A 14,433-nucleotide genomic window follows, 5' to 3' on the forward strand; every position below is an offset into this window, starting at 1 on the left:
AAAGTACTCGTATAAGTTAGAATAAAAGGTGAAAAAGTTTGTGTATGTTATGGAAGAATCCTAGAAGCTACAAATGCTTACACTACATACATAATTAATCAGTAATGGAATTGTGTTTGTTATGGAAGAATCTGAGTAGTTAATTAGCTTAAAATACTCCATTAGATTTCAATCGTCGTTAATTGCAGCGTTTAGCCCATATAAAGGCCGTGGCTGCGACTTTATTTTCATGTTTAGTGATAATATGATCTGTTGACTTGTTTCAAACTACTATTACGAAGGTTATTACACTTTATTAAAGCTAAAGCATACATATTATTATACCCTGTAAAGTTTGTACTATATTATTAGTGTAACAAGAATTATACCTTTTTTTAGTACTATATAAGTTATAAACATAAACTGCTTTCCCCATCAATCTCATTACAACTGCAACAGCAAGAAAAATACTCAAACATTGTATTATTCCTTGTAAATTAAACACACAAGCAAGTTTAGTACCACCAATTTTCATAAAATGTTCAAGCTAACGTCCTCCCACAATGAAGAAGATCTCGTAGCCCGCCGATGCGAGTGGGTAAACGGGCCGGTAATTGTTGGGGCCGGGCCATCAGGTTTAGCCGTAGGGGCGTGTCTAAAAGAGCAAGGGGTGCCCTTTGTAGTCCTAGATAGAGCTAATTGCATTGCTTCTCTTTGGCAAAAACGTACATATGATAGGGTCAAACTACACCTTCCTAAGAATTTTTGTCAATTGCCCAAAATGCCCTTTCCTGAGTCTTATCCAGAGTACCCTACCAAGAGCCAGTTTATTACCTACCTTGAGTCCTACGCAAAGCACTTCGGAATCGAGCCCGAATTCAACACGAGCGTTCAGTCTGCCAGGTATGAAAACGCGTTTGGGCTTTGGCGGGTCAAGACTACGGGCCATGCTGAGGGCCCAGATGGGCCCGAGGTTGAGTACTTGTGCCGGTGGCTCGTGGTGGCCACCGGAGAAAATGCTGAGTGTGTGGTCCCTGATATTGACGGGCTAGCCCACTTTGGCGGGAAGGTGATCCACTCGAGCGAGTACAAGACAGGCGAATCGTTCCGTGGCCAAAAGGTACTAGTGGTCGGGTGCGGGAACTCGGGCATGGAGGTCTCCCTAGACCTCGCAAACCATAATGCACAACCTTCTATGGTGTGCCGTAACTCGGTAAGTGAAAGCTAACTTTTCGACCACCATATATGTTCCATATTACTAATAGCATAAACAATTCGGTGTAAAAGCTAACTTTACACTACAAAAGTACCATGATAATAAAAGTAACTAAAGATGCATATAAATTATAAATAAGTACTCTATAAAGTATAATACTTCCTCCACCAAAAAATTGCAATACTTTTTTATTAAAAATGTGAGAATTTTTTAGATAAGTGTTTAAATTTTTTTTAAGTGGTATGTCAATTTTTAGTTAAATATATCGCCTTCTGACTTTAAACTCCTTATTTTACATATTTTTCTAATAAATTGTACACATTTTATCGTATCAGGTTCATATCCTTCCTAGAGAAATTATGAGAAAATCGACATTCGAGCTTGCAATGTTTCTAATGAGATGGATTCCTCTTTGGTTGGTAGACAAAATATTGATATTTTTCGCCTGGCTTATACTTGGTAACGTGGAGAAGTACGGGCTCAAAAGGCCTAAAACTGGACCACTTGAACTAAAGAACGAGCATGGAAAGAGCCCTGTGTTAGACATAGGTGCCTTGGCTAAAATTCGATCTGGGGACATCAAAGTTGTGCCTGGAATCAAGAGTTTCTACGCAAACAGCGTCGAGCTCGTTAATGGTGTGGCAATGGAGGTTGATTCAGTCATTCTAGCTACAGGGTATCATAGCAATGTTCCTTCTTGGCTTCAGGTTAGTTAGACGTTATATTTTATCCATTCTCTTTCAGCTGACCTATTTTGAGTTTACATCATCTATACACTCTCCTTTAACCATTAGTTGTAATTTATACATCAGAAGATGTCCATAAATAATATGCCTGTACTCCAAACATACAAATAATTCGGTCTATCATAATTCAGATAACTTTTTTACCTTTCAATTATAAATTCTCTTGCACATCCATAGATTTCCGTGTTATTAAATGCTTTTTAACAGTTCCCATATACATAGTAAAATACACATATATAACCAAAATATCATTACTTATATATAATATTCCCATACTTTCAAGAGTATTATGTAATCCCTCCATTCTATCTCCTAAGTATCTTAAATTAAATAGGTACATCATTTAGGTAAGGAGAGAGTATTAATTACTTCACCATAATTTTTTTAGTTTTTTTCTTCTTTGAGTTGTGAAAAGATAATCGATTAATTTACTAAACAAAGTTCCTAATAATTTGGATAACAGGATGGTGAATTCTTTAATAAGAATGGAATGCCAAAATCTCCATTTCCAAATGCATGGAAAGGAAAGAGTGGACTTTATGCAGTTGGATTTACAAGGAGAGGGCTTGCTGGTGCTTCTTTGGATGCCGTAAAAATTGCAGAAGATATATGCAGAGTTTGGAAAAAAGAAACTAAGCAAAAGAAACTAAATGCACCTCGATTTAGGAGGTGTTTCACTACATGATTTTAATGTATAATGAGTATGGAATTACATGCATTATATTTTTTTTTTTTTTTATAAAAGGTTTAAGAAAATAACATATTTAATAGAAAAGCATAGTAAATGTTGAGCCGCATCTGCCGAAATTTGGTGATCTTGGTGAACCCATTGTTTATCCGGCTTGTGAATACTGCATTGTTGAAAGGATTCCCCTAATAGCTTATTTAATGACCCAAATGTAATTGATGTCAGCATGACCATCAACCCTAAGAAGACTAACTAAATTGTTGTTGATTGAAAATCCGAATCCAAAGCCTAATGTAATGCGTACAGACAAGGTAAGGCTTCATAATCCTGAATAATAAAAAGGCCTTTTCCTACGCCTTGGGATGTTCTCTTGCTTTTGGTGCGCTTTGCTTAGGGTTTTGAAAATGGTTTTGAAAAGAGTCGTCACTGTAAATTTTTTATTATGAGTATCACGGAAATCTCAATATTGACTCCATTTTCAAATTAGAGCTTGTAATGGTCTTTGAAACCAAGAGAAGAGCCTTTTCGATGGCTTGTTGTGTTATGCAAAGTCCAAGAATTGTCTGCATATTAAGCCCTTTTTCGTAATGCTTTGAGGTGAACTTTGATTTAGTAATTATGGAGCTTTGAATGTGACCCTTTTAAATTAAGTCCAAAATCATGCAAATTGGGTACAAAAATAAAGATTGTTGAAGATGAGAGGGAGAGATGCCTAGCTAATGTTAGGATTACAGTGATTTCTATGGAAGAAAACACTTAAAATATGTGTGGGTACAAAACCTAAAGTGAATGATTACAAGACAAATTGTAAAAAATCAAATACAACACAATCTAAGAAATTACAGAAATTCACAAAGATAACACTAGTGTAAAGATGATCAAACTTGTCTTTCCTCCAAGCCGACAACGACCAACATGAACATGAGAATAATGATGTCCCGTAAGACTTGAACCTTGATACACTGTCAAAGGCGTGTATACACTTTCCTAAAGAGGTTTATTTCCCCCACACGGTGCTTGGGTTTAACCGGAAATCCTCTTTGAGATACAATTGACAGCAAATTTCGTTCTTAGCACTAGAATCGAAAATACAATGAACAATTCACAAATTTGGCTAAATTTCTTGAATTTTGCAAGATTTTTCAAAGAAAGTTGTGGAGAATACTTAGGGAGAGAAAGATTATGAATGTTCTGTACTTTTCTGATCTCTCGCAAAAGATCTCTTTAATAAGAAAAATAACCGTCAGCAAAAACTGCAGAATTGGGAAGCAGCGCGGGCGCGCCTCCCAAAATCCTGCGAATGCTAGCTTCAAGTTAGAGAGGGGCGCGGTTTTATCGCGGCTTGCAGCGCGGGTGCGCCACCCACATTCTTCCAAAATGCTGATTTTGATCCAGAATGGTGCGCGCTTTTAGGCGTGCTTTCATCGCGGTCGCGCCTACCTTGCGCAAGCGCGGTTAACATGGGCGTGAGCGCGCACCATACAACTAATGACGGAAAGCGTACTTAGACACACATTAAGACTATATTAATGACAGAATTAAAGACGTTTAGTTTAAATAACCATCTGCGAGTGCAATTAGGCGCATAGATGCTATTTATTTGGGATGTATGTAGGAAGGCTAACTGGTAAATTCACATAATTTTTGTAATTTTTTATCGTTACAGTAGTATTTTTAATGTACTATTATATATGTATTTTGTATTACTATAGTATATTAAGGCATAAACTATATCAATCCCATTGATCTTGCCACCAATCAAGGGATTGATATCAATCAGCATTTCTTATTTTATTCTCTCCTAATTTCCTGTACATATCTTTTGTTAGTTTCCTTTCTTAGCTTCCCTCAATGTATATATTTTAGTTTGTATAACTCTATTCGATGCAAGTGAATTTATTCTATTATAGAGTATAGGTAGTACTATTTATAGCCATTATACCTAACACTGGTACAATATCTGAAGATAATTTATATACTTATTTGTACCACCAGAAAAACATTTTTCACCACTCTTTTGTCTTATTCATGCTCTTTACTTACCATGTAAATAGCAGCTATGCGCCAATACTTAACCACCAATTGTTGCTGAAGATGTAAAAACAACTCTCAAGTTTAGTTGCACATGACTGACGTGCACAACTCTCAAAGTTGTGTCGGATGTTGCGCTCTCCATAAATTCCGAATCATTTTGATATTCAAAATAAAATCTTTATATAATTGGCTGCACAACACTTGAACTAGCACTAGACTACCAAGTGAAACTTCTAAAGCTATGGTTGCCAAGCAGGACTTTTAATGTTGTGTGTGCCTGACACTTTATTAAGGGGCTTAGCTTGTTTAGTTCACCTTAGTTTTTCTTATCTAATCTAATTGGATCTGATTTGATCTAATATGATCTTAATTGATATGATTTGGTCTGATTTAATTTGATTTGATTATCTACTTAATTTGACCAAACTATAGTATGTGCTTTATACTGATAATCGGCTTATAATCATCTTGAGCAACAGAAGAGGTCAGGCTAAACTTAATAAGAGATTTTAAAAGATAAAGTTCCTATCCCAAAATCTGTTTGGCATCATTATGGTTATCTGTTTTTTGATTTTTTATTTTTCAAAATTGTATGATATATGTCATATAATGAATTTAAATCTGATAATTTTGAAAACTAACAATAGAAAGTGGAAACAACTTTTTAATTTCTTGTTTCATGTTTTTGGTATTTTATTTGTTTTTTTTTAAAACAAAAAACTAAAAAAAAAAAAAAAAAAAAAGTCAAACAAGCCCTTAGTAACTTATCGAATAACTAAGCACAGTTGCTCTAAAAATATAATGATTCTTAGGAGTTATTCGACAATTTACTTGGGAGTTATTCGACAATTTACTTAGGAGTTATTTGACATTGTTTTTCTTATGAGTTATTTAGTAAGGGTTTACAAAGGGCTTGTTATTCAACAACTTACTAAGCCCTTAGTTAATGATGCTAAAAACTAATTTAAGAATAACATATGTTAAAACATGAATTATGTATTGTTTAATACCTCAAAGATTATAAGGGCAAAATTCAAAGAACATCGGCGATCACATACAAGATTAACAAAAAGAACAAAGATTTAGAAAAACGTACATTAGGGATAAAACATAAGAACATAAGAGATATACAAAAAAAAACAACGATTACCTTAGTAAACAACGATCAACTATAAAAAATAAATACAAAATTTCATCCAAAATTACCTTCTCCTAAACTCCTTTAGTTAAGAAATCCTCAAATTTACCTTCATCATTCTCAGTCACTCTATTCAGAAAACAACTAAGGATTAAAATCATGACGAAACTCTAAATGCACAGTGTGTGATCGTTTCGAACTCTGGAATTTCTCTCTTTAAAAAATTCAAATAGTTGAATATATGGAGAAGTATACAAATATCTAAATTGAGATCCTATTAAAATGAGAGATAATTATGAAACTCCTTCAATTACGGAACAAAAAATTCAGAGTAAAGATTGAAAAACTAGATGTTTTTTTTTATTAAAATATTGAAAGGCTGGATTGGTAATTTACATCCTCCTCTACCTTAAAATTTGTGAAACGCTAAACATCGTCCGCAATTTACCATATAAAGCCCACAAATATGTTATGATTTGACCATTATGCCCTTTTGCTAAAATTGAGATAATCTCGGTGTAAAAAATGTGGAGCCGTATTGGCTCGTCGGGGGAGACCGGATGGCAGGCCGGAGATGCGGGGGACGCCGGAGGTACGTCGTCGTCGACGGAAAACGAGGTAAGTGACCGCTAAAATTCACGGTTTACCGTCGTAGTGGCTACGGCGCCTAGGGTGGACGCCCAAACCGTAGCCTGGACGTCCAAGCCGGACGCCAGAACCACCAGAGTGGCGTCCAAGCTAGACGCCCAGACCACCAGAGTGGCGTCCAGCCCAGACGCCCAGACCACCAGACTGGCGTCCTGGGCAGACGCCACTCCACTGGGTGAGGCGGCCCTGCCAGGCGCCAGTCCAGTGGGTGTGGCAGCCCTGGCAGACGCCACCTTTAATAATTAATTTTTATTTTTTCCTTTTTGATTTTGTTGTTGTTTTTTATTTAATTTTTTTGTGAAAATAAAAAATCGAAAATGATTTTTTAAAAAAATTCGAAATGGGTTTTTTGTAAATTAAATTTGAAAATTCGAAATAGGTTTTTTTAAAATTAAATTTGAAAATTCGAAATGGTATATTTTTAAATTTAGTTTGAAAATTCGAATTGGGTTTTTATAAAAATTAAGTTTGATTATATATAATTATGTTTTTTTTTGTGTTAATTATGTGGAAATATAGAAATTAAATGTATTATCCGTTAAATGTATTTATTGTAATATATAATTGATGCAGGAATATGGTGGAGACGGAAATGATTACAGTGAGATATTTGGACATGATGGTCCATTCGAAGAAGCTCAACAGGCGATTGATTGGGCAAAACAGGTTGCAATTGCAGCTGGATTTTGCTTGGTAGTAGCAACTCATAAATCTCAACGGGATGGTAGAATGGATCGCATTTTGAGATGTGACCGTTATCGCAAAAGAGAAGAAAGAGATTTTCGTACAGCCACTCGGTTTGACACAAAGCGGAAAGGTTGTGGGTGTGAGTTCAGAGTAAAGGTTCGACAACTACGGAGTCGTGACGGTTGGGAAGTGATAGGTTACTCTAAATGGGGGTATCACAACCATGAGATGATAGTATATGAAGAGGGTCATCGACAACTGAGCGGCTTAAGTCCTGCTGCGAAACTAGTTGTGAAAGAAATGAGTGATGCTCAAGTGAAGCCTGCTAAAATATTAGCATCTGTGTTAGAGAAATTTCCAGAAGACCATCCAAACCGAAGACACATCTACAACGTCAGACAGCAACTCAGGTTTGAACGGTCAGAGGGAAGGAACCCTATACAGCAGCTGCTACACCAGGCACAATCACGTGGTTACCTGTTCTGGTTTGATTCTGATGAAGATACAGCGGAGGTGACTCATCTTTTTCTTGTGCATCCTGATTGTGCTGATATGATCAAGTCTTGGCCATTTGTGATTTTGATCGACTCAACGTACAAGACAAACAAGTACAAGTTCCCTCTGGTTGAGATGGTTGGGATGGCTCCAACGAACCAGAACTTTCTGATTGGTCATGCAATCATCAGGGATGAGACGGCTCCAAGTTATTATTGGGTTTTGGAGAAGCTGAGAAACTACATCGGGCCTAATGTTCATCCAGCAGCCATCGTCAGCGACTGTGAGGGAGGTCTCTTTGCCCCCATAGCAGAGCTGTTTCCCGAATCGAACCACTTATTGTGCACATGGCACATCAACAACTGCGTGAAAGTGAAAGCCTACAACCTTTTCAAGAAGAATTTGGAAATGGCAGAGAGATTGGTGAATGGTAAGTGGCGGAAGATCCTACAGGCTACCACAGAGGAAGCGTATGAGCGAGCATTGGCTAACTTCAGGGATTCGTACCAGTGGTGTCCGGCACTGGTGGACTATGTGATGCATCAATGGGTCCCTCATAGGGAAAAGTTTGTCAAATATTGGACAAACCAGGTACTTCATTTTGGGAACACTACAACATGTAGAGTTGAGAGCGCTCATAGAGCTACCAAGGACTGGATTGATTCATCGACCGCTGCTTTGGATACACTGTTCGCTAGACTGAACAAGTCAATTGAAACTCAGAAGAACGACATCAGGAACTCTCTAGAGGACTCCAGACGACGACATGGTACGATGTATAGCCATTTTATATTTAAGATTCTCCATGGTCGTGTGTCGCACTACTGCTTGGGGTTGATTCTCACTGAGCTGAACAGGGTGAGGGACTTGGCTGACGAAGTGTATACTCGGTGTGGGTGTACTATTTCAGTAACTCATGGATTACCTTGCGCATGCACCATTCATCGCGTTATTACAGAAGAAAGGGCGTCGTTACATGTTGATCAGGTCCATTCATTCTGGAGGACGCTTGTTATTGGTGAGCATGCAGACAATCAAACGGCCGACCGTGAACAGGAAGAGTTGGAGCAGTTCCGTTCGATGTACGACCGAGTGTCCTCCAGCCATCCTTCTATTATTCGTGACGCTACTCATGTGCTTCATGACATGTTCCACCCGTCTAACTTAGATTATGAGGAACCCGAAGGAGTTGACCGTCCTCGAGGTCGACAGCGGCGGAACAGGAGTGCGTTTGAGTATATCCGTGGTCTTGGTCGTGGTCGTTCTCGTGGTCGGACATCGTCATCTAGTCGTAGTCAATCTTCATCGTCTGTGAATATGCCCCTGAGAACTGGTACGTTTTGGTTGTTTTTATTGCACATAGTTTTAAAGTGTTACTCCTGTCTTCTTAACTGTCTATAATTAATTATTTGGTGAATAGGAAGAAACGATGTTGATCAGTTTCCGTACAAGGAAAGGATACCTGCGATCATCATGTCGTACGTGGAAGGGTGGAATGATGTAATCGGAGATGGTAACTGCGGATTCCGGGTCGTGGCTGATGTTTTTCAAATGGGCGAAGACAACTACGGTTTGGTGTGTGAGTTGATGTACAGCGAAATTGCCTCTAACCGAAATGTTTATCGTCATGTGTACCAGGATGACTTGGATGGCGCTCTCAGGCGTATCCGGTGGGGAGGTGGACCTTGCGGCGAAAATCATTATTTTGACGCGCCCCTAGATCTGTTTGCCGTTGCAAACATTTACAAATGCGCAGTCATGCATTTCGGCCTTGGAGTGCATAGTCAAGCTTATTATCCTTGTACCACGGTTCTCCCTTGGCGGTCGCGTGAGACTGTCACCACACCGGTCAGAGAGCTAGCTATTGCGTTTCTTGGGTCGTCATACAGACATTTCATCCGACTAGACATGTCAACCGATTTTCCGGTGCCACCGATTATACCTCGGTGGTACAACATTCGCACAGCGAGCGTAGAGGGTTGGGATGCGCTATGTAATGACCGGATCCACGAATGGAACACCCTAGCTGCATTTTAGTTTTTTCTTGTTTACATTCTTTATTTGTAATCTTATTTGTACGTTGCTCTTTTAATGAGAACATTAATATTTTATATTGTATTGCTTACTGCATTCTATATGTTGCATGGGTAAGTTGCGCGGATCCACGAACAGTTATATCAAAATTTAAAAACAGCACTGATAATATGTTTAAGTTGGAAGCTAAAAGAACAATCTAAAATGTTACAATTTTACAACATAATGTCCAACATAATGCTCTATAAATAAAATACAATAACCATCAGTAATCCCTCCTCGACGACGACTCCCACTGCGCAAGGGTCTGTTCCAGACTATCAACAACAGCTCTCCCTGTTGCACTCATGATGTCCTTCTCAAGAGAGAGTTTATGAACGTCTTGCATTATCTTTCCCATCTGTTTCGGGGTTTTCTGATGTCCTGCGGGAGAGTTACAATTCCGAGACTGGAACCGGACGCCTGTACCTGCAAAATAACGGAGACTCCTGAGAGCTCCGCCTCCAACGGTCAAGTTAGTACCTAATTAAGGAGTAATTAATACGGAAATTAAAGTAATAAGATCTCTCTAGGTGAGAGTGTTTAATGTAGGTAATCTGCTTTGTTAGCGAGATTAGCCGGTTATTAGTGTGTTCCGTAATGTTTCTGTTCTTCTCTGTTCTTCAAGTGAGATTAATTGCTTGATCCCCTTTAATGAGGATTAATTAAGTATTTATAGTCTTGAGAAGCGTGCCACTCTCTAGGTTTAGGGTAAACCTAGGGCTGACCGGGCCTCTAAACAGGATTGGGCCTTGTTGGCCGGTTTTCCCATTTGGCATGGGTGGACACGTGGCGTGTCTCAATTGGTCCGTAGAGGACGTATCTGTGATTGACACGTGGCAGGCTCCTATTGGCCTACGTGAAGGACACGTGGCGGAACCTGGTTGGTCCACTTGTCAGACGGTGATTGGTAGATAAAAATCCCCTAATCATTTTCCCCTCACAGGTGGCACGTGACTGGTCACGTGTCACCTGTGACAGGTGCCGCACGGTGACAGGCGACGGCCTGCTACAGGTGTCACCTTATAAATGGCCGAGAGATTTTCCCGCCCAAATTTTGAATTTGGAAGCGACCCTTCGCCTTCTCACTTTGCCTATATAAGGAAGTGCTGACTTCGGTCATTTTCACATTTGAGAACTTTGCGAGAACATTCGGACCCCTGAACTTGCTCTGACATTTCGGACCTTTTCTGCCTACCGCCTGTTCTGACAAGCCGACTGCACCGGATTTCCAGAACTTCATCAACCGTCACTCGTTCAGGTAACTTTGTTCTCTTACTCTTAATTTTTCTTTTTATTTTTGAAATGGCACCACGGAAGCACACGACACGACCTAAGTTAGTGATCAGCCGGTCACCGGGGACGGCTGAATCTAGGACTAGGAGTGCCGCCTGCCCTTTTCTGGACCCATCTTTGCCCTTTATACAAAGTCCGACTGTATCTGTGTCTATGCAGAACGTGATGGCCAGAACAAAAAAGACTGCTATGATCTCAAACTCGGACGGCTCCTCCCAAAGGGTGCTCATTAGTGAAACATCTGACCAGGCGCCAGATGTAGAAGTGAAACGAGGCGGCTGCCAAGCCGACAGTTCTGAGGGAGGGGTCAAGGTGGTCCCTTCCCATTTCACCGTTGATATGTCAAATTTTCCTCCTGCTCCTTCTAAGGGAGAGGAGGCGGGCCCCTCTGGGAGAAGGGAGGAGTCGTCCTCTTCGGACTCGTCAGAGGACGAGTCCGAGTCCAGCTCTTCTGGCCACGCTTCTCCAGGCTCAGAAGAAAGAAACAGCCGCCTACAAGAGGCGAGGCTTTCTCATGCAGTTGAGAAGGGGGACAATTGGGCGGAGCCGTCCGCCTCTTACAGAGAGGAAAACACCCCCTACTACTGCACGGTACCCCGGGGCCGGATCGCAACCATGCAAGACAAAGTGGAGAGCTTTATAGCTAACCACAGAATGGGCCCCGAATTTTTACTGTTCGTGCCAGATCCAGAAGACACTGTCGTCTGGCCGGCTGGTACCAGCTATGATGACGGCTGCTTTGGCTGCTATGTGGCGGCCATCAAAGCTGGACTGCGCTTCCCATTACATCCGGCTGTTCAGCGGATTTTAGATGGGTATGATTTGGGGTTATGGCAGTTAGCCCCCAACTCTTGGGTAAACGTACTCGGCTATGTGGCCGGGTGCGAAATGTACGGGGTGGAGCCAAGCTTTGAGGCTTTCGCCCACATGAACTATCTCAGCCAGACCCCTAAGTCGGGAGGTACCGGCTGGTATCAATTAACAAGCCATAGGGGCTACCTCATGACGAGAGGTAAGGCGAACAAATGGAAGGATTGGCGGAACACCTTCCTTATCATCGAGGGTTCAGACACGGAGCTGAACAAACGCTTTAACAAGTGGAATAGGGATCCGCCTCTTCTCGCAGGCGGCCGCAGCATGCCGCCTGTTCCCCCAAAGGCTAAAAAGGAGATCCTAGACAAAGGACTCTTCAAAGTAGAGACTAGGGTGAACTCTACTTCAGGGGTACGAGAGCAAGTACCCCTAAACTGCGTCCCGAGCTTCAAGTGGCTCTATGACGAGTACTTTTTGGCCGCCTGTGGCCTCAGGAGTCGGTGCTCTAGAGGTAGCCGGCCTGACAAATACTCTGTTTTTTCACGCTTTGTTTACTTGGGATCTTTACTAACTTTGCTGTTTATTTTTTTGCAGCTGACGCCATGAGTAAAATAACAGCATCCAAGACTGCGGCGGCCATGTTGCGGGCCTCTCTCATGCAACAGTCTTGTACCGACTCCCCCAACAAGGGGGCACCCTTGGTAGGCTTCGAAACTCTTCCTCTTTTAGGAGTTGTCTTATGCATATACTAACTCTTCCTCTTTTCAGTCGGGCACTCCAAGACCTTCTTCCTCGCAACAGCCGGACCCCAAGGCCCGGAGGACGACTGTTGCAAGCTCTCCTGGGTCTTCCAGGAAAACAGTGGCGGCTGAGAAGCAGCCGGCCACTTCTTCTAAAACCCCGGCGGGGCCGCCTAGAAGTATGGACAATTACTTGTAAAAACTTTTACACTTGCTTCCTTCTTGACTAGGTCTAACTTGCTTTTTTACGCTTGATGCAGCCGGCCCTCAGGGGCTTGACTTGGTAAAGGTAGCCAAGTCCATGATCAAAGTAGTTCCTCCATCTGAAAGGGAGGCGGTCAGGGGTGCCGGCACCCTTGACCTTGATGGGATTGCAGGGGTCCTTGCTGAGGTATACTTTTTGAGTATTTGAATTCCAGGACGCCGTTATCTTTTTTGTTTGGAAACTGACGCCTGTTTTTTTATGTACTTAGGCCCTGCTCCGAGTTAACGGCCTTCGCAAGCCGCTTGATCGGAAGAACAAAGAGGTAAAGGCTGCAAAAGCTATGGCCGCCTCTAACTGTGATAAGGCAATGTTTCAAATTGCCCAAAATGAAGTACTGACCATTGATATTCTTTATTATCAGGCGCAGGCTACCGCCGCTGTTCGGGCTCAGTTAGAGGCGGCCCAGAAGAAGAATGACGAGCTGGAGGCGACCATCACAAATCTTAAGGCCGAGCTGAAACCTCTTCGCCAAAAAATGTACTCTTACAAAGCCATGGAGAAATCCTTGGCCAGCGTAAAAGAACGCCTGGTGAGCCAAGAGAAGAGTCTTACCCAAGAGCTCTCGGAAAAGGCCGAGCAAGAGAAGAAAGAGCTCGTCCGGGAGATGATAGAAGACTCCGCTCAAATCCAGCGCATTACCTGGGGCCGCCTGTTCCCCAATGCCGACTTTGCCTCTTGGGAAAGAACGTACCGCCAGTGTTCGGAAACATATAATCAAGAGATCCTGGCGGCTGCTGAAGAAGAGGCGTTGGGAGATGCGTTGGAGGAGGAGGAGGAGCCGGTTGTGGCGCTTGTGCCACTTGGGGGTGAGGCATCAAAAAAGGATGCAGCTGATGCCGAGTCCAGCAAGAAGAGTGCTGACCAGGCGGCAGCTGCTAATACTGAACTGCCCCCTTCTTAAGCTTAATGTATTTTTCCACGGCCTGCGTGCCGTTTGCTTTGTATTAACCCGGCCAGGGGGCCGGGGCTTTGAATATTTTGCTGGTCTTTAATGACCGGCTTATTTTTAATGAATTTTTATTTTGCTTCAAATTTGTCTAAGTATTCCATATCTAATATCCCATTGTTCACTAGACCGACTGTTGTACATGGCCGAACGTTGCAGACAGGTACAAATAGTAAGTACGCCGCCTATGCCCCTGGACGACTGGTTGTCTGTTTCCAGGATAGACGATCAGTCGGCCATTTATTCAATCGGTATTCGAACTATTTTGTCTGGATCCTTTTTAGGCAGGCGTGCCTGTCTTTTTGTAATTTTAACCAAGTAGGAAAGTGGTCTGACCAAGTAAATAGAGTATTACCTAGTCGCCAAGGAATTAAGTAAGTAGGATAACAAGCGGCGGGTACCGGTTGTTTCCCTTTATTGCCAATGTTGGCTTTTAACTCATAATTTGTTAACCTAGCAAGAGTAGTGGTTGAGAGTCCCTGTTTGTTAAAAACAGGCGGACGACTCATACCTTTTAGGCTCCATACTAAGTTTGAGTGACTATTAAGTTTAACATAGGAGTTACTTAGTCTTCGTCACAATCTAGATTGAGTAGTAGAGGTACCAGCCGGCTGATCCTCTTGATTTGCCAATGTTGGCTATTTACTCAATAGGTTACCTAGTAGGAAT

The 14,433-nt window shown here is 41.5% G+C and overlaps 1 protein-coding gene across 1 annotated transcript; it reads left to right on the forward strand.

Annotated features, from left to right (window-relative positions):
• Positions 1 to 419: 419 nt before the first annotated feature.
• Positions 420 to 3,124, forward strand: LOC110737383 (probable indole-3-pyruvate monooxygenase YUCCA5). The gene is made up of 3 exons (XM_021917737.1): positions 420 to 1,192; positions 1,531 to 1,902; positions 2,405 to 3,124. The coding sequence occupies exons 1-3, from the start codon at positions 518 to 520 to the stop codon at positions 2,624 to 2,626; spliced, it is 1,269 nt and encodes a 422-aa protein (XP_021773429.1). The 5' UTR covers positions 420 to 517; the 3' UTR covers positions 2,627 to 3,124.
• Positions 3,125 to 14,433: the final 11,309 nt, after the last annotated feature.

This window comes from Chenopodium quinoa, unplaced genomic scaffold, assembly GCF_001683475.1.
Source record: "Chenopodium quinoa cultivar QQ74 unplaced genomic scaffold, ASM168347v1, whole genome shotgun sequence".
In the NCBI taxonomy this organism is placed as follows: domain Eukaryota; kingdom Viridiplantae; phylum Streptophyta; class Magnoliopsida; order Caryophyllales; family Amaranthaceae; genus Chenopodium; species Chenopodium quinoa.

Excerpts from the sequence above, each read along its gene's own strand:
- LOC110737383 (XM_021917737.1), top strand. The coding sequence starts at position 518 with ATGTTCAAGCTAACGTCCTCCCACAATGAAGAAGATCTCGTAGCCCGC. Across the intron at positions 1,193-1,530 it reads CTATGGTGTGCCGTAACTCG|GTTCATATCCTTCCTAGAGA; the intron begins GTAAGTGAAAGC and ends TTATCGTATCAG. Across the intron at positions 1,903-2,404 it reads ATGTTCCTTCTTGGCTTCAG|GATGGTGAATTCTTTAATAA; the intron begins GTTAGTTAGACG and ends TTTGGATAACAG.